This window comes from Moschus berezovskii, chromosome 10 (assembly GCF_049115385.1).
Source record: "Moschus berezovskii isolate FMDL1 chromosome 10, NW_MosBer_1.0, whole genome shotgun sequence".
NCBI classification, from domain to species: Eukaryota; Metazoa; Chordata; class Mammalia; order Artiodactyla; family Moschidae; genus Moschus; species Moschus berezovskii.
This window is the reverse complement of record NC_142469.1, coordinates 77,864,309-77,891,570: the sequence shown is the minus strand read 5'-3', so window position 1 is coordinate 77,891,570 and position 27,262 is coordinate 77,864,309. Positions and strand designations below refer to the sequence as shown.

The window sequence follows — 27,262 nt, the reverse complement described above, 5'->3', positions numbered from 1 at the left end:
CTGAGCTTGAGTATTGCTCTCCCTGTTCTCACCATCACACACATTTTGTGTGATATTTTATTTACATTGTCTTCCTCAGAGTCTGATCAGAGGTATTTTGAAACATTGACCACTAAAAATTATAGGTAAGTAAATATGGAAATAACAATCTCAAGAAGTCATATGTTGTCAAGAATCAATCATTTGATAGCCAAAATGTAAGCCTTTACTAGATTTTACAGTTGTGAGATTGAACCCTTTTTTTTTAAATACAATAAGAAATGGAAGCTGTGTAACTGAGGCCCCAGATTCCATCCGCATTTCCGTCCAAGTATCATCTTAATCATGCAGTTGGCATTTTTTCTTTTTTCTCTTTTCTCTTTTTCTAGCCAGAAAATTCCAACCAGAGCCTTCCTTTCTTTCTCTGGCTCATTCACACTTTGTATGACTATTGGAATTCTGATTTTTAATAAATGTGAAGTACATACCAAAAAAAGGTTGTGTCTTGGCTCAATCACTGGTTTTTGCTTAATATGTGTACATATATCTTTGAATAATAGAGTAGCAGGAGGAGGAAACAAAGAAGAAAGCTTCTATTTATGGCAGTGCTTCTGGGTACAAGAAACTTTATGCAGTATTTGCTATTCAATGACTTACAAACTATAAGTTGTGACCCTTTAGTAATTTGTAAAATCCACTTAGAAGTCTGCAACCAGTGGTGTACTAGAAAATGTTTAACATCTGGCTCTGAAAAGAAAGAAAAAAGCCCAGATTTGTAGAATTTGATTTTTTTTTCCATTGAGCTGATTTCAAGCTATGAATGCAATGTCAACAGGCTCTAAAATTCCTCAAAAGTTAACCTATTCCTCCACATGGACATGAGAGATTCCAGTTTACCACTGACTGCAAAAAACATTTTTAATGAAAAGCAAACCAGAATAACGAAGGCAATGGCAAGCCACTCCAGTACTCTTGCCTAGAAAATCGCACGGACAGAGGAGCCTGGTGGGCTGCAGTCCATGCGGTCGCTACTAGTCGGACTGAGCGACTTCACTTTCACTTTTCACTTTCACACATTGGAGAAGGAAATGGCAACCCACTCCAGTGTTCTTGCCTGGAGAATCCCAGGGACGGCGGTGCCTGGTCGGCTGCCGTCTATGGGGTCGCACAGAGTCGGACACGACTGAAGCGACTTAGCAGCAGCAGCAGCAGTAAACCAGAATAAAAGAAAGTAGATAATTTCAAAATACACTTGCATTGAAGGTAAAGATTGCCTTATGAAGTTTTCATTTTAATTGTATATATACAAGTATGTTTGTGGATGTATTTTGTGTGTGTGTAAGGGCACTGTGTTTCACTGAAATTTTTTTTTGTTCAATTTTTCCATTACATTATTTCAATGAGCAATTTTTTTTCTCTTTTTGGAAATGTTTGCATAACTCCCCACAAATGTGCTTTGCTGCTGCTGCTAAGTCACTTCAGTCGTGTCCGACTCTGTGTGACCCCATAGACGGCAGCCCACCAGGCTCCCCACTCCCTGGGATTCTCCAGGCAAGAACACTGGAGTGGGTTGCCATTTCCTTCTTCAATGTGTGAAAGTGAAAAGTGAAAGTGAAGTCGCTCAGTCGTGTCCGACCCTTAGCGACCCCATGGACTGCAGCCTCCTCCATCCATGGGATTTTCTAGGCAAGAGTACTGGAGTGGCTTGCCATTGCCTTCTCTGAAATGTGCTTTGATCTTAGTTCATTTCACAGATGGCAATGACACATTGACTACCCAGCAGTCAGCGTACGCGGTCGTCTTGCCTGGCTGCCTGAAGACGGGCTGGCCCATGTTCCCCAGACCTTCTATGTCCCTTCCATCCTTGCTGTCCTAACGATAGGTTGGTCCCACCCTATAGCCTATACGGTAGAGGTGGAACAGTGCATCTTCTTTGAAATGGTGTTCTTTTTACAGAACGACAGTGTTTGTGATGGTGGTGGTCGTTTATTCTGGTGTTTACGGAAGAAATAACAATTTTTCAGTCCTATGTGGTCCAAAAGTTTCTCACGATGCTTCTCTCTATTAGAATCCTCCTCATTTTAAAAATCATTCAAGCAGCTAAACATTCTACTCATTTATTCCCCTTTCACTGAAACATAATTTTCTTTGCACTTTTTACAAATTATTTTAACCATATTTAACTGTACAGTTCAGAGGCACTAAGTACATTCACATTGTTGTGCAACTCTCACCACCATCCATCTCTCAGATTTTTCACCTTCCTCAACCAGACTTTGTTCCTGTTAAAAACTCCCCATCTCCTTCCCCACCCTGCTACCCTCTACTCCCCAACCCTTGGCCGCTACCAGAGTACCTTATGACTATATGAATTTGACTATTCCAGGTATCTCATAGAAGAGGAATCATATACAGTAGGCCCTCACCAGCCATCTAGTTCATACATAGTAGTGCATACATGTCAGTCCCTATCTCTCAATTCATCCCACCTCCTCCCTTCTCTCTTGGTGTCTGTACATTTGTTCTCTAAGTCTGTGTCTCTATGAGGCACTGTTTAGTTTCAGCATGTTGTCATCGTGGCTTGTTCACTAGTTGAAAGACAGTAACCCAGCATCCTATCTGCTTTCCTCCTTCCACTGTTCACCCTGCATTCACTCCCAAAGTCAGTACTATTTCCCCTCACACTCAGAATTTTATAGGCCATTATAGATGAGAAAGCTGAACCCAAGGGAGATTGAACGATTTGCCCCAGATTATACAATCTTCTATTGTATTGAAGCTGAAACTCCAATACTTTGGCTACCTGATACGAAGAACTGACTCACTGGAAAAGACTCTGATGCTGGGAAGATTGAAGGCAGGAGGAGAAGGGGACGAGAGGATGAGATGGTTGGATGGCACCACCGACTCAATGGATATGGGTTTGAGCAGGCTCTGGGAGTTGGTGATGGACAGGGAAGCCTGGCATGCTGCAGTCCATGGGGTCGCAAAGAGTCGGACACGGCTGAGCAACTGAATGGAACTGAACTGATACAATTTTCTTTAGAAGCAGAACTAGAACTTAGCTTTCTGGACTTCTTGTTCAGTGTTCCTGATTTACTACACTAGTTTTTATCAAGATTTAATGAGATTGTCTACTTTTGTTTAACTAAGCATTCTATTAAACTGGAACAAATCACTGAAGCAAAAATAAATACTTTTTTCCCATCCCAATATCTTCTCATTTCATCCAGGAATCAAAGTGTAAACTGAGGCCTTTTATGGTTCGGACAATTATTTTTACTTTGGATATCAGCCAACATTTACTTTAGCTACAAAAGTCTATATGCTTTTAAGATACAGAAAATTTACTACCCTATTTTACCAGAATGAAGCCCAAATGACCATGAAATTGATATGAAATTGTCATCCTTTATTTGGAAAAAAAAAAGCACTGAAAACTATCTGGGATATTAAAAATAGAGTAGGTTAATATCCCTCAGGAAAGAGAGATAGAAGAGCAATTCCACTGGGGCTGTGCACTTAGTTTCCCTCTAGAAACTCTTGAATCTGTGTTCTTCACTCCAGTCCTCTGGAGAGAAGAAGTAAACTTATATCAGTCAGATATCCCAGTCCTTGACACTACACTCTCTACAATCCTGACCCGATCCTGCAAAGCCACCAGAAGAGACACAATGATTCACAACTAACTTATCAAGAGAGGGAAGGTACTGAGTCAATAAAAAGAATTAGAAATGTACTATTCTATTTTTAAAAATCTGATTTATTCTCTTCTCCAAAATAACTGAATAACAGTAACTAAATTTTACAAAGAACCCAAAATTGTTACAAATAGCATGCAAGATAGAAGGCAGGATTTTTTTTCTAACTGCAAAATAATTATTATGAAAAAAATGTCTTAAATTTTACATCAAAAAGGCAAGGTTTAAAGTCTCTGTGTAGTGGCATTTTTAAAATGTTTTTGCAGATAACAGGAACGATGCAAGACATGATTTCTAGTAAATGTAAGTTACATATGTGTTTTAATAATGTTAAAATGCACTCTCCTCTTTGATAATATATCTAAATAAAAAAACCTCTTGGTATGTACTATTTAATTCACTGCCAGACACTACACATTTCACTTCTGATACTTTTTTCTCTTGGAAGCAACATTTATTTAAATTAGTCTGTCACTCTTTATTCCTCAAGATTATCCGCTTTGAAATGAGTGGACACTCAAAGAGTGTCCAAACTAAAAATACAGCTTCTTTATTGTCTAGAACCATTCTTCCAGAATTCAATGGTCATGTAAATAACATAATATCCTGCCAAAATGTGCATTGGGGGAGGGGTCTGAGATTTTTCACTTCCAAAAATGTTCCCAGGGGATGATGTCATCCATAGCTGATTACAGGCCATAATTTAATTAGCAAGGATTGTATGAAAGAAATATGAACAGATGAAGCCATAGACTTTCTTATTGATATTATTATCATTTTCCATTCTTAGAGAGTAAACAATCATGGGAAGCTTATTGCAGCAGGAACCAAAAGACCTGGATTGAATGTTAGTTACAGCATTTAGTAACAACTGCTCCCTCAAGACCTTGGTTACATTCTATACATGAAAAAGTTGGGAGAAGGCAGTGGAAATGTGCCTTTCAAGTAATTTAAAAACTTTAAAATATCGAGACTTTTGTTGGCTGGGTTTCATTTGGAATATTGTATGTTTAGGGAGAGGATTTATTAGGTACTTTCTAAATAAGCCATAAAAAAGAACAAATTTGAGTAAGCTCTAGTGAGGTGGATGAAGTAAGTCAGAAGGAGAAAAACAAATACAGTGTATTAACGCATATATATGGAGTCTAGAAAAATATTCGTGAACCTATTTGCAGGGAAGGAATGGAGATGTAGATGTAGAGACTGGATGCAGATATAGAGATTGGACTTGTGGACACAGTGCAGGAGGGAGAGAGTGGAAGGAATGGAGAAAGTAGCATCAGCTACTTTATAGATACACTATCAGGTGTAAGATGGATAGCTGGTGAGAAGTTGCTGTGCAGCACAGGGAGCCCAGCCTGCTGCTCTGTGATGATCTGGAGGGATGGGATGAGCGGAGGGGAGGGAGGTTAGGGAGGAAGGAAATGTATATATAATTATGGTGGATCTGAGCTGTTGTATGGCAGAAACCAACGCATCATAAATTTTTTTTAAAAAATTTAAATAAACAAGATTTACTGTTTCCCTAATGATTTAATCTTTCTCAAACCAAATGTCTCTAATGCCATGAGACAAAGTGCCTATTATGTAGGTTTCTTAATGTGTTAAAATTAATTTCTTTCCATTTAATTCGGCAAGCCATTACTGCTTACCTGAGATGAACACAGCTCACAGTACTAAGTGTTGTCAGGCTTAGACAGTTAAGGGCATTTTATCTCATTAACTGTAAACTTCTCAAAAAAATGAATTGTAAATTAACGCATATTTTTAAAGTGTTGTGCTAGGAAAAGGATAAAATAAAAGGCATTTGAAATTAAAGTCAGATGTAAAATGAGGAAGACAACATAACTCTAAGATCATTAGTCATCCCAATAGTCCAACTGGGAGAGTGAAAACAGGTTTCTAGAAGGAAATAATATTTGAGCTGAGCCTTCAGATTTTCAAGAGATGAAGGGTCAGGTGGAGAAAAGGGGATTGGCGAAACCACAGGTATTTGCAGGGAACATAGAGACTACATGACCAAAGGTTGCTGGAGTATTATAGATTGAAGGGAGGAAGAGTTACAACTGGGGTTTCTATGCCAACAGATGCTGAAAAGATTTATCATTTATCACAGGCAAATTAGTGCTCCGATGTTCTAGCCAAGGTGTGTTTTTCCAGACCGTTTCCATGTATCCACCAAAAAAGTACATGTAGACTTGATAGAACATTTATTTAGATCAATTTCCATTGGACCTCATACTTCTTTGATAGTCGTAGTAAAGATTTTTCTCTTCTGTTCGTTTTTCAATAATGCTGTAGTTTATGGCTATTTATGAGAAAGATATTTACTATGGTTTTAATTTCCACTCTCCTTTCTCTCCCTGCTCTCTGACATGGAGGTCTCTGCCTGTTTCTGGTATGTATTTACTGTCAGTTAAAATGTTTTTCCTGCTCCCAGATGTTTTTAAGAAGCCTGTTTTTAAGGTGTTACCTCTGTCCATTGCCAACTGCCATATGGTTTTATGAAGCTTACTTACAGACTGTGATTCCATTGATTTGGAATAAATTAATCATTTGTCATAGAAATCAGTCACAGAACAAAACCTTTTTTCTTCTCTTTATCTTAGTTTTCAGCACAGCATTTGAATGTAGTCTACTTATTGTCATCCCTGGAATGGTTTCCAAGCAGTTTCTGTTATTGTTGTCTTCAAATATTCATTATGGTCTATGTAAGACGTTAGAGAACTTACAGAAAAGATCCAACATCATAGATTTTCCCAAATTTCAAACTTTTGCTTATCTTTCCTGTTATACTTCATGTACCATTTACACTGTTGCAATATAGATACTAGTTCAAATTTTGAAATTACTCAGAAAATAATTTTTATCTTTATTTAATAAAAAAATTAACACAAATCTGCTGTTTGAATGTCATCTGCTTTTTAGGCTAAGAATGATTTTGGAACTTTAAAAAATAGAATTTATTTTGAGACTTGGAGTTTAAGATTTTTTTTTTAAAATAGATACTATAAAAATTGACATACTTTCTGACCGGTGGAGAGAGAAATGAAAGTTATTATTGGTGTTATTTCCAGGTCTTTAAATTGATCCTAGTTTCAGTAAAAAGTCTCTTTCTCTTAACTGAAAGACATAAGCAAAGACATTCAGAAAAGTCTACGTTTGAGAAGTGGATTTGAAAATTTATATAGTTCTCTTAAGCAGTTTTCTAACAGCTGAAATACTTTAGGCTTCAGCCTTAGATGCCAGGAAGCATGGAACAATCAAAATTTAAAGGAGAAAGTGAACGCACATTATTTATCAACCTTATCTAAGTTCAAACAAATAAAAAATTAGAGCATTTAATTTGAGTTAATATATTAAAGAACTAGCAACACTAATGTTTATTTTCCTTTGCTAATCCATCTGATATGATTTTTTTCAACAGATATAAAGGAGGAAGAACTAAATTTGGATAATAGTGTACTTTGCCTGCATATTCATGGATTTAGAAGTATGTAAGTGTAGTTGTAAGCTGTAAGTCTCCCACATAGTATTTTCTTTAATTTTTCAGAGTATGTGAATCAGAAGGAAGAACACTTCCAACTCCGCAAAGGTAAGGCACCAAACAATGCATAAGGGACGTTAAAGCCAGTATAATCCCATCCTGGCTTCCCTGATGACTTAGTGGGTAAGGAATCCACCAGCAATGCAGAAGACACAGGAGATATAAATTCAATCCCCAGGTCAGGATGATCCCCTGGAGCAGGAAATGACAACTCACTCCAGTATTCTTGCCTGGCAAATCCCATGGACAGAGCAGCCTGGCAGGCTACAGTCCTTAGGGTTGCAAAGAGTTGGACATGACTGAGCACACAGGTAACTCCATCCTAACAGGGTCATGGAGCATTGAGTGGGTTCTTATGCCACCACTGCCACCATCTCCCAAAGGCATTTAACTGAAACCCCTGCAGCTTTTTTTTTGTGTGTGTGTTTTTCCTTTTACTAACACCTTCATATCCGTTCAGTTCAGTTCAGTCACTCAGTCGTGTCTGACTCTTTGCGACCCCATGAATCACAGCACGCCAGGCCTCCCTGTCCATCACCAACTCCCGGAGTTCACTCAAACTCATGTCCATCGAGTCGGTGATGCCATCCAACCATCTCATTCTCTGTTGTCCCCTTCTCCTCCTGCCCCTAATCCCTCCCAGCATCAGAGTCTTTTCCAGTGAGTCAACTCATCGCATGAGGTGGCCAAAGTGACTCAAAATCCTTAGGTCTTATCTCACTAGCCTAAAGAATCAGTAAAATATGTTTAGAGAAAATCTCTCAGGTCTGCCTTTTTAAATGCTACTCTGGGAGTGATTCTTTTATAGCAGTATCAGAAGCAATTTAATATAGAAAGATACTTTCATGAACTGAGCTCCTGAAATTATTCGATTCTTTTCAGCAAAGTTATAAGTGTATCAAAACAGTTGCTTTTATTGGAACAATGCAAGTATTTTAAAACAACAATAATTTCACATTTATGTATATACTTATTCATTCATAAATATGCATCTAGTGCCTGCTACAAGCATTAACCTAAGTACCGAGAATTCAGGGAAAACAAGATAGACTAGTTCTTTGCCTCCCAGTAGAATAAGAGAAAGGCATGTCTATGATCAATATGAGTCATGCGAGATTTGACTGGACAAAGTATGAACAGAGAAGGATGAAATGAATACAGAGAAGGATGAAATAGAATAAAATTGACTAAAACAGGAAAGAGCGAGCAGTTGAGGGTTTTCACTTTCAAATGCAGCAAACAACTCAGAAAATAAGCACCATTGATATAATTTAAAATATTTAAATATATTATAATTTAAAATATTTAAATATATTATAATATATTAATATATTATAATTGAAATGAATTAATGACAGGTGACTTCATTGTACTTTCAGGGCTGAAATTTCCTGGAATCATTTTAAGAGGAGAAGAAACATTGACTTACCTTCCAAAAAAGGAGTTTAAAGAGATAAAGCACCATGGATCTAACTTATATTCCTGAAGATTTATCCAGTTGTCCAAAATTTGGAAATAAATCCTGTCCTCCCACCAACCGCCATTTTCATATTCGAGTAATAATGTACTCAATTATGATCGGAGCCATGTTCATTACTATCTTTGGAAACTTGGTTATAATCATTTCCATATCGCATTTCAAGCAGCTTCACTCTCCCACAAATTTTCTGATCCTCTCCATGGCAACTACAGACTTTCTGCTGGGTTTGGTCATTATGCCATATAGTATGGTTCGGTCAGTAGAGAGCTGCTGGTATTTTGGGGATGTCTTTTGTAAATTCCATACGAGCTTTGACATGATGCTAAGTCTGGCCTCCATTTTCCACCTCTGCTCCATTGCTATTGATCGATTTTATGCTGTGTGTTACCCTCTACACTACACAACCACAATGACCATCTCCATGATAAAATGGCTGCTAGCATTTTGCTGGTCAGCCCCTGCTCTTTTTTCTTTTGGTTTAGTTCTTTCCAAGGCCAATGTTTCTGGTATGCAGAACTATGAGATTCTTGCTGCTTGCTTCAATTTCTGTGCACTTGCTTTCAACAAATTTTGGGGGACAATATTGTTTACTACATGTTTTTTTACTCCTGGCTCCGTTATGGTTGGTATTTACGGCAAAATCTTCATTGTTTCCAAACGACATGCTCGAGTTATAGACAACATGCCTGAAAACACAAAGGGGGAAGTGAGAAAAAACTTATCCAGGAAAAAGGATCGCAAAGCAGCCAAGACCCTGGGTATAGTGATGGGAGTGTTTCTAGCTTGCTGGTTGCCTTGTTTTCTTGCTGTTTTGATTGACCCATATCTAGGCTACTCCACACCCATGATAGTACTTGATCTTTTAGTGTGGCTTGGGTACTTCAACTCCACTTGCAATCCTCTCATTCATGGCTTCTTTTATCCATGGTTTCGGAAAGCTCTTAAATATATAGTGTCAGGAAAAATATTTAGCTCCCATTCAGAAAGTGCAAATCTGTTTCCTGAAGCACATTAATAAAAAGGCCATTACAAGTGAACGGAGTATTGAAAGTGAGATTATTATTATTTTGACCTGAAGCATGTACGTTACATCCCCAGGTCACTGCAAATATTATTTTATTAAATTTCAATAATTCTAGATCCAAGAATTAATAATATAATTCAAATATATAGGTTCAAATTGTGTCTTGAAGCGTAATATTCAGTAGAACTACTTCATTCATTACAGTTTTTATTCCCTGTACTTGTTACACGCACCATGAAATTAAGACATTTGCTCTTTGAAGGAAAGCTATGACAAACCTAGGTAGCATATTAAAAAGCAGAGACATCACTTTGCTGACAAAAATCCTTATAGTCAAAGCTATGGTTTTTCCAGTAATCATGTATGGATGTAAGAGTTGGATCATAAAGAAAGCTGAATGCCGAAGAATGGATGCTTTTGAACTGTGGTGTTGGAGAAGACTCTTGAGAGTCGCTTGGACTGCAAGGAGATCAAACCAGTCAATCCTAAAAGAAATCAATCCTGAATATTCATCAGAAGGACTGGTGCTGAAACTGAAGCTCTAATACTTTGGCTACTTGGTGGGAAGAGCTGACTCACTGCTCTCATTAGAAAAGACCCTGATGCTGGGAAAGATTGAGGGGGCAGGAGAAGAAGGGTTGGCAGAGGATGAGATGGTTAGATAGCATCACAGACGCAATGGACATGAATTTGAGCAAACTTTGGGAGATAGTGGAGGACAGAGGAGCCTGGTGTGCTGCAGTCCATGGGGTCGCAAAGAGGTGGACACAATTTAGCAGCTGAACAGCAACAATTTGTTGGTAGAAAAGCAAATGTGCATAATAAATGTATAATTGGTAGCCAATGAATATTTTTATGTTTACCAAAGAGTGTTTATTAACCCAGTCTGACTGCTGGTCTTGAAGTGAATATTTTAGGCTCTGTCCAGAAAGAGACATATTAGGTTGTGAGAGCAAGGCCAGGATCCTTCTTCCTGAGAGTCTCACAAGACAGTGGACATGATCCTATTCTGCCACTCCCTTCACAGATGAGGACATTAAAATAGACTTGCACCCCTTCAGTAGTACACTTCACACCAGTGATTGGTCTGCTCTGTTTGGCTTCCTTCAACTTTTCAAATTCTCATCTGTTTCTCTATTTCTGAACAACTTCTTTACTCTTAAAAACTTCATGTTCTGTGTGTTAGAGATAAGAAATTATTCATGACATTTGTTAAAGACCGTAAGGCAGCCATTCTTCAAGGAAAGCTTCTACAATAGGGTTTTTGTAGTAAAGTAGAGAGATCGACGGAGAAGGCAATGGCAAGCCACTCCAGTACTCTTGCCTAGAAAATCCCATGGACAGAGGAGCCTGGTGGGCTACAGTCCATGGGGTCGCTACTAGTCGGACAAGACTGAGCAACCTCACTTTCACTTTTCACTTTCACACGTTGGAGAAGGAAATGGCAACCCACTCCAGTGTTCTTGCCTGGAGAATCCCAGGGATGGCAGAGCCTAGTGGGCTGCCGTCCATGGGGTCGCACAGAGTCGGACACGACTGAAGTGACTTAGCAGCAGCAGCAGAGAGATCGAATTCAACTCTAACAAGGTGCAGTGGAGATTTGTTCCCACAGGACTGGGTTGTGAGTAGTGGATGGAAAATTATTAAGAGGAAACATCAAGGAGAATTCTTGCTAGACTGACTCATCAGAATTCTTGCTGAATGCAGGGCAGAGTGATAAGATAGTGAGGCTGGTCAGATACCAAGAGTGGGGGATTTTTTGCTAAACTGACTTAGCAGGATTCTTGCTCAATCTAGAGTCTACCACGGCAAAGAGGGAAGTCCAAGTTTGGCTTAGGTAAGCAGAGGAATCATAGGAGCTTGATTAAAATTTGGTCAAAGGAGAGGGTCTTTGTCCTCTGTTGGTGTGTCTGTGTCTGTATGTTCATGCCCATGTGCTTCTCACCGAAGCAGGATTAGGAATTTTCAAAGTGGGAAGGAGCAGTGTAGGGATGGCCAGCTTTAGTATGTGGAACATTAGCATGTGATTATTAGACTGAGCATATAAATCTATCTAAATATAAATGGGACAATCTATTAGAATAGACTTAGCTGGCTGCATGAAATATATAGCCAAGAGGCTACAGGAAAAGCGTCTACATTCACTGAGATAGGTATTGGATAGTCAGTAAAGGATAAGAATATTTACTTAGAATTGATTCCCAGCATACGCCCCATGTTAGCTAGTGTTCTTGCCTCCCATTTCACAGCTTTGCAATCTACTCCACACAATTATCCCAAGTGGACATTTTCCTCTTGAATATCTTACACGGCTTCCAAGCTAAATCCCTTCGGCTTGTCCAAGCCTTCTCCATGAACTCTGTGTAGAAAGCACAGATTCGGATTAGGATTCACAAGGTCTGTTGCCCTGGAGTTTCTGATGGCATTTTACCAACAGCAAACACCTGCAGGAGTTGTACGGATGGAAGGCGGGGCATTCAGGGAGCTTCACCCAGGCTGCCTCCCTGCCAAGGTATCCTGGGGCTGGCTGAACCCTTCAGGAAAGGCCTTTCAGACTCTTTTCCCACACAGCCATCCTCCAATACTCCTGGAACCATCCTCGTCTGCTGTCAGTTTGGGCCCGGCCAAGGTAGTGCTCCTGTGTCTGCCTCTTTGCGACTTGATGGACTATAGCCCACGAGGCTCCTCTGTCCATAGGATTTTCCTGCTATTGCTGTCCCTGGGTGCTAGAATTTTCTGACTGGTTTCCTTAAACACTGCCCACATCTTTGTAAATAGTTTCTTTCTTTCTTTAAATTAAACTCTCCTCAATCATACAGGCTGTTTGCACCATCTGTTTCCTGCTGGACCGAGAATGAATGTAGCTTTTCATTGTTTTGAGATAAAATTTTGAAACTCTCCTCAAAGACATCAGGTCTGTATAAGCCTGACTTGGCCTCTTTTTGCGTTTCTACACAAAGTCACTCTTTGTGTAGAAACTAAGTTTCTACACTTAGTCACTCTTCTGAAGTCTACCCTCCTCTAAAGGAATCACTGGCCCCCTAGTTTAGTCATTCCCCCTTTGTTGGCCCTACCTAAGGGTGATTCAGCCTCCTTCACTTAGCAAACTTCTTTATCTTTTGAAGATCAGTTGTCATGTTGAGATTTCTGGTGTCCTTTTGTGCATAAAAAGGAGTATTTAAGATAATTTTGGCTTTAAGAATTAATATTTTATTTAGAAAACAATACTGAAGAAATTAGCTCTTCTTTTAAAATTTATTTAACTTATAATTTCTACTGAACTTTATTTAACTTAGAATATAAGTTATTCTACACTTAGTAAATTTTAACAACATCTTTTAAGAAGCAGTTAGAGACTTAGGTAATTGAATTCCCTCAATATTTTTATTTAAATTTATCAAGTTAAAATTTCAAGGTCACTTTTTGAAAATTTAATTGTCAAATATACATAAAACATTCCCCATTACCTAGCTCTTGAAATTTAATGACTTACAAATATGGTAAATTTAAAAATCTTAACAATTATAATAACTTTAGTGAACTTAGCAAACTTTACTTCTTCCTCTCAACTTAAAAATCATGGCTAAATCAATGATTTAATGATGTATTTTTAAGTGGGAATCATAAAGCTTTTGTAGTAAATGCTGCTGCTGCTGCTGCTGCTGCTAAGTCACTTCAGTCGTGTCCGACTCTGTGTGACCCCATAGACGGCAGCCCACCAGGCTCCCCCGTCCCTGGGATTCTCCAGGCAAGAACACTGGAGTGGGTTGCCATTTCCTCCGCCAATGTGTGAAAGTGAAAAGTGAAAGTGAAAAGTGAAAGTGAAGTCGCTCAGTCGTGTCTGACTAGTAGCGACCCCATGGACTGCAGCCTACCAGGCTCCTCCGTCCATGGGATTTTCTAGGCAAGAGTACTGGAGTGGCTTGCTAATGCTAACTTCCCTTAAATGTTACAAATACTGAAAATGACAATGTACAAAGATTACTTTTAAACTGAGCACAAACTATTTTAATACTATGTGGTTGATTTGCTTCATCTACCTGGGAGGAAATTTCTAAAGAGAAGTTTTATAAAACCCAGATGAATGTGTAAAGAAAACAGTGTTTTCCTATCATTCCTATTCATTTTATGATGAAAATCCTTAGAGGCTGTAAAAGTTAATTTTGACCAGTTAATTTAAACATAGTTAATTTGATTCTATTTTTTATAAATAAGCTTTGATACCCTCTAAGCATTGGGTATTTAAAATATAACAGTTCTGTGGTTTGATGGATAATAAAATTATCATCATAAACTCCCTGAAGCTTAGTGCACCATTGGAACTATGGCACACTAGTGGATACATCTTCTCCCAGTGACTATGAAAATACCCACATGATGATGAAATTTTCACTTTTTGCTTGGTTGGTTTGAAGCATGGTTCTTATTCCCTTTTGTTCGGGCTCAGAAAATTATAGACAAAGCACTGCAGTGTGAATGAGTATGACTGATTTATACATGGCAGCAAAAGGAAAAGATATATAAATCAGTCAAACTTTCACAAGAATTTAAAAACTCACTATTTGAAAACATCCAGCATTTGGTAATAAGTATAGTGAGCATTTGTTGGATTTTAACTCCTTCCTTCCTTCTTCCTTCCCACCTTTCCTCTCCCACTTTCAGTCTTCTCCACTTTTGTCTTGTGTGAGGCTAGTTCTTGGTGCCCCTTTGAAGTCAGGGAGATGATAACACAAAACTTTTATTCTCGCAGAGCCAATTCTCTGGTGACTCGATATAGCATTTCTGCTGACAACATGCCGAAGTTGTTAAAGAACACTCCTATGAATAGCAGAACCCAGGTAATGCAGCCACAGGAGGCATATTTTGTGTATAAATACTGATGACAACACAGACTGCCAGGAGCCTACCAATAAAAATCTCAGGCCTAAGTGACTTTTCTGGGGGAAAATCAGCAGAGAGTGGTGAAGCAGAAGGCTCATTTGCATGGTAAGAAACCTTAGCACAACAAATAAATCACTTTTCAACCATGTTAGCTCCAAATTAACAACATAGCCAAACAAATTCTGATAAGCAAAAGAAGAGTATCTTAAGAGAGAGAAAAGATCAGATATGTGTACTTATATATGTATGTATGTGTTTATTTCAAGTTCAAAGAACCAAACTTAAAATATTAATCTACAAATTCTACAAAGTATAAGATCTATAAAAATAAATTTGGATCATTTTTTAAAAATCACTGGAATTCTAAAGAGGCAATTCTAAAAATCCGCAGCAGTCATTTCTCACATCTAATTCACAAGTAACCTCTCTCACCTAAGAAATTATTGTTTGAGTGAGATAGAGCAAAGCAAGATAAAATCATTGTTTTCAGAAAAACAGTCTCAGAGGTGGAGTGTTTAAGCCTCATAACCAGTAAGAGGAGAAAAATCATTCCTGATAAAGCAAATATAAGTTCTCTCCTTATTTCTTCCATTTCATTTACAATATATTATTGAACTTGTTGGATATTTTCCTTCTTTTTTGAGGAAAATACATATATATTAATAGAATTTTAAATATTTAATACTTGAGGAAAATTATTATATAATTTCTTTTTTATATTTTCCTTGAAATTCTGAGGAACTTTTACATTTTTCAAAATTATTATTTCAGTGTCCTTGAGTCTGTTTATCCATTCTGTGTTTTTTTCCCTGAAAGAGTGAAATTTGAACTAAAAAGTAATACAGTTTTTGCTTCTCTCCAGAACCGCTAGTAAATATTTCTTTTTACCTCCTGGTAAAATTAACAATTTTCTATACTTTCCTTAGGCCATTCTTTACAGTGTTGTCATTAATTTGATCCTTTTTTGAAATGTCAGTAATTAAAAATAAAAAGTAGGTGTAACAACAATGTCCCTTGATAAAAGTCAGATGCATAGAGGATTTAACTTTGCATTATTAAAAATTGTTATTTTAAAAATTCTTTTCTGGAGGTGAATCTCAACGAAAAGGAATCTTTACTTTGTTAAGTTTTTAAATAAAATCCCGTGCACTTAATATTTCCTTTTTTTTTTTTTGGGACTATTTTCTTTTATAACAAAGCAGTAGACTAGTAGTTATACTTGCATTTGCTTACTTATTTTGCAACTTTTAACTAAGAACTTAAGATAAAAGCTTAATTATCTTTGATATTATCTTAACAAATCTTCCATGTATTAACTTTTAAAATAAATGTGCCTTTTGTCTTAATATGATACTTAAATGTTGAAATATTTTTCTAATATACACAACCATTCATCAGAAACATGAAATAATACTATTAATTTCTAGCAGCTGTTTCATAACTTGTCTTCCAAAATTAAAAAAAAATTCACTTTACAAACCTAGGAGGTTAAATTATATCAATCCTTTCTTCACGGAATTTTCCAGGCAAGAATACTGGAATGAGTTGCCATTCTTTACCTTTAGGGAAGCCCATTAGTGACAAATGTATAAGTTATTTTGTGGTAATTGTTAGATATCATTCAAGATAATTTTTAAAATAATTAAAGAAAAAAAATTTAATTCACAAGAGTAAAAAGGATAAAAATAATTTTAAAAGTTCATTTATTAAAGAAGGTGATTAGGTATTTAAGATTTTATTATATTCAGTATCAGAGTTTAGGATCCAAAATGATAAGTAATCAAATAATACTGGATACTCAGTATACTGCTGGATACTCTGCAGTTTAAAAAACAGTTGAATAAGTCTTTGTCTCTCAGATTTTACTCTCTACATTTCGGTTTCTCAAGTTCAACTCAGTTGCATAATACTGGAATGGTTTAGTTAAAATATATCTTAAGAAAAATACTAGTCTAAGAAATTAATTCACTATCCCCAGAGCAAATAAAATGTGCCATAATATTAAGGTTTCAAATAATGCACACTGGAAAAAATTGTTAAGCTATGGTAGCAAGTATTGTAAATGTAAATATTATTTTCAAAGTTACATGTATTCTCACTAGTACCTTTTCCAAGTCAATCTGGCAATGACTTGCTGGTGGGTTTATTTTCCCAATGGACCAGTGAGTCTTAATCTATTCTCAGGCTAAACTCCATTCTCCAACCTGGCCTTTGATCTCATGAATGTTTGTCATTGGTCATCAGAGTTACACATCCAGTCCTAGCACTGGAAAAACAAGTCAAACCTTTGTCATACTCCAGATGAGTCAGTCCTGTTATTTTCACATTTTAACAGTATAAATTACATAAAGTAAAATCAATGAGCGCCCTATCTGCCAGATTTCGTTACCAAGGTGAGACTTAAAGTCTGTGGACAAGATGATGTCAACTTGAATGTGAGTTTATGAATGAATGTAGCTGCCAAATGGATGGAGACAACCCAGAGAATTTCACAATCTATCATTTGAAATATTTCCCACTCCTCTTTTGAGGCAATTCCTGTATAATCTTGTAGGCTTTAGAGTATTTTTAGTTACATATATTGTTCTAAACTCTGAAATCTATATTGACCACATTGAAGAGAAAAATATTTTATTAATTGAAGAGTATGTATTAAATGGCAAGATCCAAAACATTTGCAAATATTCACAAGAGAAATTTAAAAAAATAGAAGAAGATGCATAATCTTTAGATCACAATTTTTTTTTAAACTCAGCATTAAAGAATAGTTCCCAAGGTCCTGGTAATTCTTGAGGGGAATTATCCAGTAAATCAAATTGATTAATAAAAGTGGGACAGGGAAAATTCCTGATCTGCCTATGTTTTCAGAATCCTGAGTAAAGACAACATATTGGTACAATCAGAACATGCATTTACCTGGATTACTTAGGTGGTTTTAACTGGGTTATTTAGACGTTGGGTGACAATATTCATTTAATTGTATTTAGTCCCTTTCTAATCAAGGGATGGTCCTTAAACTAATAGTACTGGCATTTCCCAAGAGTGGTGAGAAAAGCGGATTCTTAGTCCCCACTCCAGAACTAGAATATGTGTTTTGAAAAGATCTCTAACTGATTCATATGCACATTAAAGTTGGGAAGCAGCACTCATGGTCAGTAGGGAGCTTATCCCGTGATTGAAAGTGTAGTTAGTTGGCCCTCTCTGAAAAGCTGCACTGTTTTTATTGTTTTTCCTCTTTCTTTCACAGGAAAGAGAGAAACACAGTATTTCTGCAAAAGACTCTTAGTACCCACAAGACAAAGACAATGAATTCACTGGACCTTTGGAACCCTTCAGAAGTACAATTCTGCTTTGCTCTGGTGAACAATTCATGCCCTAGAAACATGAGGTCTGGGCTGAGTGCCTGTGCCATGTATGTTGTCATGATCAGTGCCATAGTAATGACCATGTTGGGCAACCTGGTTGTGATCATTTCCATTGCCCACTTCAAGCAGCTCCACTCCCCCACCAACTTCCTGATCCTCTCCATGGCCACCACTGACTTCTTGCTGAGTTGTGTAGTCATGCCCTTCAGTATGATCCGGTCCATTGAGTCCTGCTGGTACTTTGGAGATCTCTTTTGCAAAGTCCATAGCTGCTGTGACATCATGCTCTGTACCACCTCCATTTTTCACCTCTGCTTCATCTCAGTGGACCGCTACTATGCTGTTTGTGACCCTTTACATTATGTCACCAAAATTACCATCTCTCTTGTAGGAGTCTTTCTACTCATCAGTTGGTCTATTCCCATCTTTTTTGCTTTTGGCCTGGTGTTCTCAGAATTAAACATAATTGGTGCAGAAGACTTTGTTGCAGCCATTGACTGTACAGGTTTATGTGTGCTGATCTTTAACAAGCTCTGGGGGGTGCTGGCCTCCTTTATAGCCTTCTTTCTCCCTGGGACGGTAATGGTGGGAATTTACATACATATTTTCACAGTAGCCAGGAAGCACGCTAAGCAAATTGGCACAGGTTCTATGATGAAACACACTGGGTCAGAAAGCCAAATGAAGGCATCCACCAAAAGAGAAAGCAAGGCCACGAAGACTTTGAGCGTCATCATGGGAGTATTTGTATTGTGTTGGCTGCCCTTTTTTGCCTTGACAATCACAGACCCTTTCATTAATTTTACAACGCCTGAAGATTTGTACAATGTCTTTCTCTGGTTGGGCTATTTTAATTCCGCTTTCAATCCCATTATATATGGTATGTTTTATCCTTGGTTTCGCAAGGCATTGAGGACAATTGTCTCAGGAATGATCTTCCACCCTGACTCTTCCAACCTAAACATATTTCCTGCATGTGCTTAGGCAATGCTCTCCATTCTCTACGATTCTTTCCTGCTAGGGAAACTGGATGTTCTTTCACCCTAGAGGTAAGGGAGTGGATTGACGAGACAAGGATATTCTTCCAGTTGGTGTAATAGACACCTGTGTATTAGTTACTCAGTTGTGTCAGACTCTTTGGGACACCATAGGTTATAGCCTGCAGGATCCTCTGTCCATGGAATTCTCCAGGCAAGGATACTGGAGTGAGTTGCCATTTCCTTTTCCAGGAGATCTTCCTGACCCAGGAATCGAACCCTGCATTGCAAGTGGATTCTTTACCATCTGAGCAACCAGCTGGTGTAATAGACACCTACCTAGGTAGAATCAATAGATCTAGCCTTCTGGTTATACCAGAGTTCCCAAAGTGGTCAATTTCTGGGGTTCTAGGGGAGGCACCTCCAGTAAAAAGAAACTCTCTCCCAAGACTTGTTGATTCCCGAATTTCCAAAATTAGAGATTTAGATTTTCACTCCTTTGGCATGTCAGATGGGATCTTCTTTCTATCCTGTAAACATCAAAAGAGGAGACAGTTGGACTTCACACTTTTAATAGCCATGTGGAGTTTATCTGAGTCTTTCCCAAGATTATTACATTTTGGGAGAATGGGGAGAGCTTGAGAACACTTTGAGGCTGAATTACAGAGCATGCGATGACATGGAAAGGGAAAAGGAAGCAGCTGCGGTTGCTTCCAGTTTTACTGATTCTGATTTAATCTCTTAAAAAAGAATTCGAGTGACTTCTGCAACAGTTTGATAAAATTGGACTGTCTCATTAAATGAGCAGAATGGATAAAGAAGGATTTTAGGAACGTATTCTTTCTCTAACATATGTTTTTGATCTATGTAGTCACATGGACTCCGTGTATACATACAAGTGCTGTGGACATCTCTTTGGCTATGTGTGCACATTTTATTCACTAAGATTAAGCTTCATTCACAAAACTGAAGTTCTTTCCCTCCCCCAGTGGTTTGGTTAATATTTACTGCCTCAGTGATTGTCTCTTCTCCGTGTTGTTTTGCTTTTCTCCTCCTTCTCCTACCCTAGAAACCTATTTCATCTAATTGTGTCCTTTATGATCTTTTCACTCTTCACACTATTACTGTCTTCCTCACCCAGTGGTCCTTAGCCTGGGACAGTTTTGCCCCTTGAGTGCATTTGGCAAAGTCTAGAGACATTTTGGGTTGTTATAGCCATTGAGGGAGTTCTACTGACATTTCAAGGGTAGAGGTAAATGATACTGATGAAAATCATACAGTGCCTGGAACAGCCTCCCTGACAACAAAGGATTATCTGTCCCCAAACTTCAAAAGTGCCATGTTGAGAAATTCTGCTCTAACCTTATTTAGCCTCACAGCTTCAATTACTACCTCTCCATGTATTTCTCTCAAATATATTTATTTTCAGTCCTATCATTTCCCTCAAATTTGAGTTTCTTATTTCTTACTACCAGAGGAGGATCTTTTTGTGTGCCCCAATAAGATCTTAAATTCAATGTAGCTGACATCTTCCTTCTATGTTCCCTGCCCCCTTCACTGCCCCAGTCCTGTCTCTTCTGCCTCCTGCTTTGTACTGGAGTTGCATGCTTAGTCATTCAGTTCAGTTCAGTTAAGTCACTCAGTCAAGTCTAACTCTTTGTGACCCCATGGACTGAAGCATGCCAGGCCTCCCTGTCCATCACCAATTCCCAGAGTTTACCAAAACTCATGTCCATTGAGTTTTGGTGATGGCATCCAACCATCTATCCTCTGTTGTCCCCTTCTTCTCGCATCTTCAATCTTTCCCAGCATCAGGGTCTTTTCAAATGAGTCAGCTCTCTGCATCTGGTGGCCAAAATATTGGAGTTTCAGCTTCAACATCAGTCCTTCCAATGAACACTCAGGACTGATCTCCTTTAGGATGGACTGGTTGGATCTCCTTGCAGTCCAAGAGACTCTCAAGAGTCTTCTCCAACACCACAGTTCAAAAGCATCAATTCTTCGACACTCAGCTTTCTTTATAGTCCAACTCTCATATCCATACATGACTACTGGAAAAACCATAGCTTTGACTAAACGGGCCTTTGTTGGCAAAGTAATGTCTCTGCTTTTTAATTCATTCAGCCATGTCCAACTCTTTGTAACCCATGGACTGTAGCTTGCCATGCATCTCTGTCCATGGGGTTTTCCAGGCAAGAGTACTGGAGAGGATAGCCTTTTCCTCCTCTTGGGGATCTTCTTGACCCAGTGATCAAACCTGGGTCTCTTGCACCAGAGGTGGATTCTTTACCATCTGAGCCACCAGTGCTGGAGTTAAGTATGCACAAATGTGTTGGTTGCTCATGTAGATTATGAGCTTCTTGTGTGCAAGACTCTTTATATTATTCATCTTTGTATCCCACAGTGACTGGTATAGTTCCTTTCCAATAAAAATCTTTGGATGTATTCACTGGATAACCAAAGCAGAGAAACTTTGAGGAAAATGGGAGGGAGTTCCTCAAATTCACAGAAAGAAGCAATGATAAAGGATACTGGACAGTGGGGGTCCTTCACTTGGCAAGGAAGATGGGGGAAAAGTCCACTTGTAAAGAACGAATTGAACTGAATTGAAAACATGTTCTAATGGGCTTTGGTCATATGTGTACAACGTTGTGCTGGGAAACTTGAGGACAAGACCAGACGAGCCACACGGTGGAAAATGACTGACCAGCTCAGAAACACCTGCAACGTTCAGACTACAAATTTCATGCTCATACAGTGAACTTCCTGAGGCTAAAAATTAAGTCTCTCCTTTCCTAATGCCTCAGTAGTACAAGTGCTTTATAGAGAAGTGTGGTTGTACAGAAATATTGTTCACTATTGTATATATTAACAGATTGAGGTTTTTATTTATTTTTAATTGTAGGATAATTGCTTTACCATATGGTGTTGGTTTCTACCATACGTCAACATGAATCAGCCACAGCAGACTGAGATTTTCCTTTAAAATAAATCATTAATAGGCTCATTCTTCCAGCCCAAATGGAATATAGTCACAAGCTTAGAATCTGGTCACGTGTAGCTAGAGCAACATATTCACCTACCTTAAGATTTTTTTTTGCAGCCAAATTCAGACTTAAATTGAAGAAAGTAGGGAAAACCACTAGACCATTCAGATATGACCTAAATCAAATCCCTTATGATTATACAGTGGAAGTAAGAAATAGATTTAAAGGACTAGATCTGATCGATAGAGTGCCTGGTGAACTCTGGACAGAGGTTCGTGACATTGTACAGGAGACAGGGACCAAGACCATCCCTAAGAAAAGAAATGCAAAAAAGCAAAATGGCTATCTGAGGAGGCCTTGCAAATAGCTGTGAAAAGAAGAGAAGAGAAAAGCAAAGGAGAAAAGGGAAGATATAAGCGTCTGAATGCAGAGTTCCAAAGAATAGCAAGGAGAGATAAGAAAGCCTTCCTCAGCAATCAATGCAAAGAAATAGAGGAAAACAACAGAATAGGAAAAACAAGAGATCTTTTCAAGAAAATTAGAGATATCAAGGGAACATTTCATGCAAAGATGGGCTCGATAAAGGACAGAAGTGGTATGGACCTAACAGAAACAGAGGATATTAAGAAGACGTGGCAAGAATACACAGAAGAACTGTACAAAAAAGATCTTCACAACCAAGATAATCACGATGGCGTGATCACTCACCTGGAGCCAGACATCTTGGAATGTGAAGTCAAGTGGGCTTTAGAGAGCATCACTACGAACAAAGCTAGTGGAGGTGATGGAATTGCAATTGAGCTATTTCAAATCCTGAAAAATGATGCTGTGAAAGTGCTGCACTCAATATGCCAGCAAATTAGGAAAACTCAGCAGTGGCCACAGGACTGGAAAAGGTCAGTCTTCATTCCAATCCCAAAGAAAGGCAATGCCAAAGAATGCTCAAACTACTGCACAATTGAACTCATCTCCCGCGCTAGTAAAGTCATACTCAAAATTCTCCAAGCCAGGCTTCAGCAATATGTGAACCGTGAACTTCCAGACGTTCAAGTAGGTTTTAGGAAAGGCAGAGGCACCAGAGATCAAATTGCCAACATCCGCTGGATCATCGAGAAAGCAAGAGAGTTCCAGAAAAACATCTATTTCTGCTTCATTGACTATGCCAAAGCCTTTGACTGTGTGGATCACAATAAACTGTGGAAAATTCTGAAAGAGATGGGAATACCAGATCACCTGACCTGCCTTTTGAGAAACCTGTATGCAAGTCAGGAAGCAACAGTTAGAACTGGTCATGGAACAACAGACTGGTTCCAAATAAGAAAAGGAGTACGTCAAGGTTGTATATTGTCACCCTGCTTATTTAACTTCTATGCAGAGTACATCATGAGGAATGCTGGGCTGGAAGAAGCACAAGGTGGAATCAAGATTGCCGGGAGAAATATCAATAACCTCAGATAGGCAGATGACACCACCCTTATGGCAGAAAGTGAAGAGGAACTCAAAGGCCTCTTGATGAAAGTGAAAGAGGAGAGTGAAAAGGTTGGCTTAAAGCTCAACATTCAGAAAACAAAGATCATGGCATCTGGTCCCATCACTTCATGGGAAATAGATGGGGAAACAGTGGAAACAGTGGCTGAATTTATTTTTGGGGGCTCCAAAATCACTGCAGATGCTGATTGCAGCCATGAAATTAAAAGACGCTTGCTCCTTGGAAGGAAAGTTATGACCAACCTAGATAGCATATTAAAAAGCAGAGACATTACTTTGCCAACAAAGGTCCGTCTAGTCAAGGCTATGGTTTTTCCCGTGGTCATGTATGGATGTGAGAGTTGGATTGTGAAGAAAGCTGATCATCGAAGAATTGATGCTTTTGAACTGTGGTGCTGGAGAAGACTCTTGAGAGTCCCTTGGACTGCAAGGAGATCCAACCAGTCCATTCTAAAGGAGATCAATCCTAGGTGTTCATTGGAAGGACTGATGCTAAAGCTGAAACTCCAATACTTTGGCCACCTCATGCGACAAGTTGATTCACTGGAAAAGACTCTGATGCTGGGAGGGATTGGGGGTGGGAGGAGATGGGGACGACAGAGAATGAGATGGCTGGATGGCATCGCCGACTCTGTGGACATGAGTTTGAGTGAACTCCGGGAGTTGGTGATGGGCAGGGAGGCCTGGCGTGCTGTGATTTATGGGGTCGCAAAGATTCGGACACAACTGAGCGACTGAACTGAACTGAACTGAAGGTTGTTTTTCATAACAATAACCAAAAGTCACTGGCAAATTGCAAAGAGAAAACTTGTTACCTTTAGCATGTATGTATTTGCTACAAATAAGTGTGTATTTGATTGTAGTAATTCTTGCAGTGATATCAGAATATTTGGTTAACCAATCCCCCCCACCCCCATTCTCTGACCTGGTAAAATGACATCACATGTCTATGCAGTACAGCTAATCCTAAGGTTTCCAATATTCATATAGGTAAATCCTAAGGATTTCGTGAAACTTTTTTTTTTGAATCTACCCTTGCTTCAGTGTATCTATTGAGGAAACTACTCATTATTTTAAAGCACCTTTAACAACATCTCTATTCAGTTGGAAATCCCCAATACCCTCTTGATCTACATGTTCTATTGAACATTCATAGCTTCCCAAAGTTAGTACTTGTAATTTAGTAATTTGAATATAACATATTTAAGTACTGAGATGTTTCAGCAAATTACTGTTATCACAGTACAGTATATGAAATCAAAACGGGACATTAAGATGTTTAATAGAGAATTAGTTTATTCTCTTCTGAGAGCAGTAATGTAGTCCTTCAGGAGAAGATTTTCTTCACCCATAATCCTGAAGGCAGTATTTGGAGGGTAAGGCACTTCTTTTGGAAAATCAAAAGAACAGGAATAGTTCCTCGGATTTCAGACCAAGTTAGACCTCCTTCCAGGCCTGATGGGCAATAGATCACTTTATGATGACAAGAGCACTTCATAATCTGCTTCCCATGAACAGCCTCTTTTCCTTGGGAATTTAGCACAGATATTTGGGTTGCTGATTCTGAGGGGCTGAATAGGAAGCGCAGCCTTTCATTCAGCACATACTTCTTTTCTCCTTGCTGCTAAGTCACTTCAGTCGTGTCCGACTCTGTGCGACCCCATAGACGGCAGCCCATCAGGCTCCCCCGTCCCTGGGATTCTCCAGGCAAGAACACTGCAGTGGGTTGCTATTTCCTTCTCCAATGTGTGAAAGTAAAAAGGGAAAGTGAAGTCGCTCAGTCATGTCTGACTCGTAGCGACGCCATGGACTGCAGCCTACCAGGCTCCTCTGTCCATGGGATTTTCTAGGCAAGAGTACTGGAGTGGCTTGCCATTGCCTTTGCCATTGCCATCTTTTCTCCTTAAGATCACATAAAATGTGTTACTTAACAGCGAGAAACTGGGGTCTGAGGCCCTGGGGTGGTCCTTTTTGTAGACCACCTAGCATTTTTTTTTTCCCCACTAGGAGCCAAGCTAAATAGAGAAGAAATGAAGGAGCAGGTAGAAGCTTCTACTGCAGTCACTATCATTTCTTACCTCAATGGAGGACTTTTGTAATTTTCAAAGGGTGTCCCATGAATGTTAGTTCAGTTGTTTCACAAAACAGCTCCACATGCTCTTCCCAGGCCAGTCCATATAAAAAGTGAATCATCCCATCCTATTCCTAGTCCAAAATAGATCTTCTATTGAGGTATTATCTATACCCAGTTGTGTAAGTGTTGACTCACTGGAAAAGACTCTGATGCCGGGAGGGATTGGGGGCAGGAGGAGAAGGGGACGACAGAGGATGAGATGGCTGGATGCCATCACCGACTCGATGGACATGAGTTTAAGTGAACTCCGGGAGTTGGTGATGGACAGGGAGGCCTGGCATGCTGTGATTCATGGGGTCGCAAAGAGTCGGACACAACTGAGCGACTGAACTGAACTGAACTGAGGCTGAACAGAGTAGTCATTTTCTCAAGAGCATGGTGACTGCCATGGACACTTTGTTCTCTTTGTTAAAAGCCACTCAGTTCCTTAAACATTTATTGGCCATCTACTATGTACCAAGTGCTGCTCTGAGGGCCTGGGGTTCCGAGATGAATAAAACAAATCCTGGCCTTAAGAAGCTTGTGATCCGTCACCACTCAATTATACTGCAGGAAGCTAAGGAAGTATGGAGGAGGAAAATTTAGCCAGGTTTGGGATTTAGAGAAGACTGCCAGCATTTTGAAGGAAACGGCAACCCATTCTAGCATTCTTGCCTGGAGAATCTCATGGACAGAGAAGCCTTCTGGGCTACAGTCCATAGCGTCACAAAGAGTTGGACACGACTGAAGTGACTTAGCAGCAGGAGCACCAGCCTGCGTTTTAGGCCAAAGGATTGTATCATCAGGCTCATTAAAGAACTCACTTCCAATCACTGACTGCTGCTGCTGCTGCAAAGTTGCTTCAGTCATGTCCGATTCTGTGTGACCCCATAGACGGCAGCCCACAAGGCTCCTCTGTCCCTGGGATTCTCCAGGCAAGAATACTGGAGTGGGTTGCCATTTCCTTCTCTAATGCATTCATGCATGCTAAGCTGCTCCAGTCGTGTCCGACTCTGTGCGACCCCATGGACAGCAGCCCACCAGGCTCCTCTGTCCACAGGATTCTCCAGGCAAGAATACTGGAGTGGGTTGCCATTTCCTTCTCCACCAATCACTGACATGGGACTGCAAAGTCAGAGCTTATAGAGAAGTTGATGGTTAGCTGTTGTCTGTGGCTGACTGCTGCCTTGGTGCATCCTTCCAGGAATTTGGTGGGAGACCTGAGGCTACCATCGGTCAGCAGTGCCAGCAGACAGGAGTGAGGCCCACTGGAACCTCTTACCTCTGTCAGTCCACCACTGTTGTTGTTTAGTCACTAAGTCGTGTCTGACTCTTTGTGACCCCATGGACTACAGCACGCCAGGCTTCCCTGTCCTTCACCAGATCCGACTCAGACTCATGTCCATTGAGCAAGTGATGCCATCCAAACATCTCATCCTCTGTGTTCTCCAGGAAAAAAACAGCAAAATAATGACTGCAGCTTCATTTCTGCTTTCCAAATCTCCCCAAAGTTCCTCTAAGTTGGAATCATATACATAAAGAGATTCTGGGAAACATATTTCTCAGGCTGGCAGAGCATAATTCATCACAAGGAATAAAACAAGCAAAAGGAAAAAGCAGCCAGATATTTGTGTGAAAATAGAACCAGTTTGGCCATGTGATGTAGGAGATGAAACTGCAGAGATGTTGGGAGTGAACTGGAAGCACCTTCTGTGCCTTT

At 39.2% G+C, this 27,262-nt stretch overlaps 2 protein-coding genes across 2 annotated transcripts; both read left to right on the top strand.

The window, feature by feature from the left end:
- Positions 1–8,690: 8,690 nt before the first annotated feature.
- On the top strand, positions 8,691–9,722 carry LOC129561255 (trace amine-associated receptor 3). Its single transcript, XM_055433778.2, has one exon. The coding sequence runs from the start codon at positions 8,691–8,693 to the stop codon at positions 9,720–9,722; it is 1,032 nt and encodes a 343-aa protein (XP_055289753.2).
- Positions 9,723–17,917: 8,195 nt separating this feature from the next.
- On the top strand, positions 17,918–18,961 carry LOC129561318 (trace amine-associated receptor 4-like). Its single transcript, XM_055433881.2, has one exon. The coding sequence runs from the start codon at positions 17,918–17,920 to the stop codon at positions 18,959–18,961; it is 1,044 nt and encodes a 347-aa protein (XP_055289856.2).
- Positions 18,962–27,262: the final 8,301 nt, after the last annotated feature.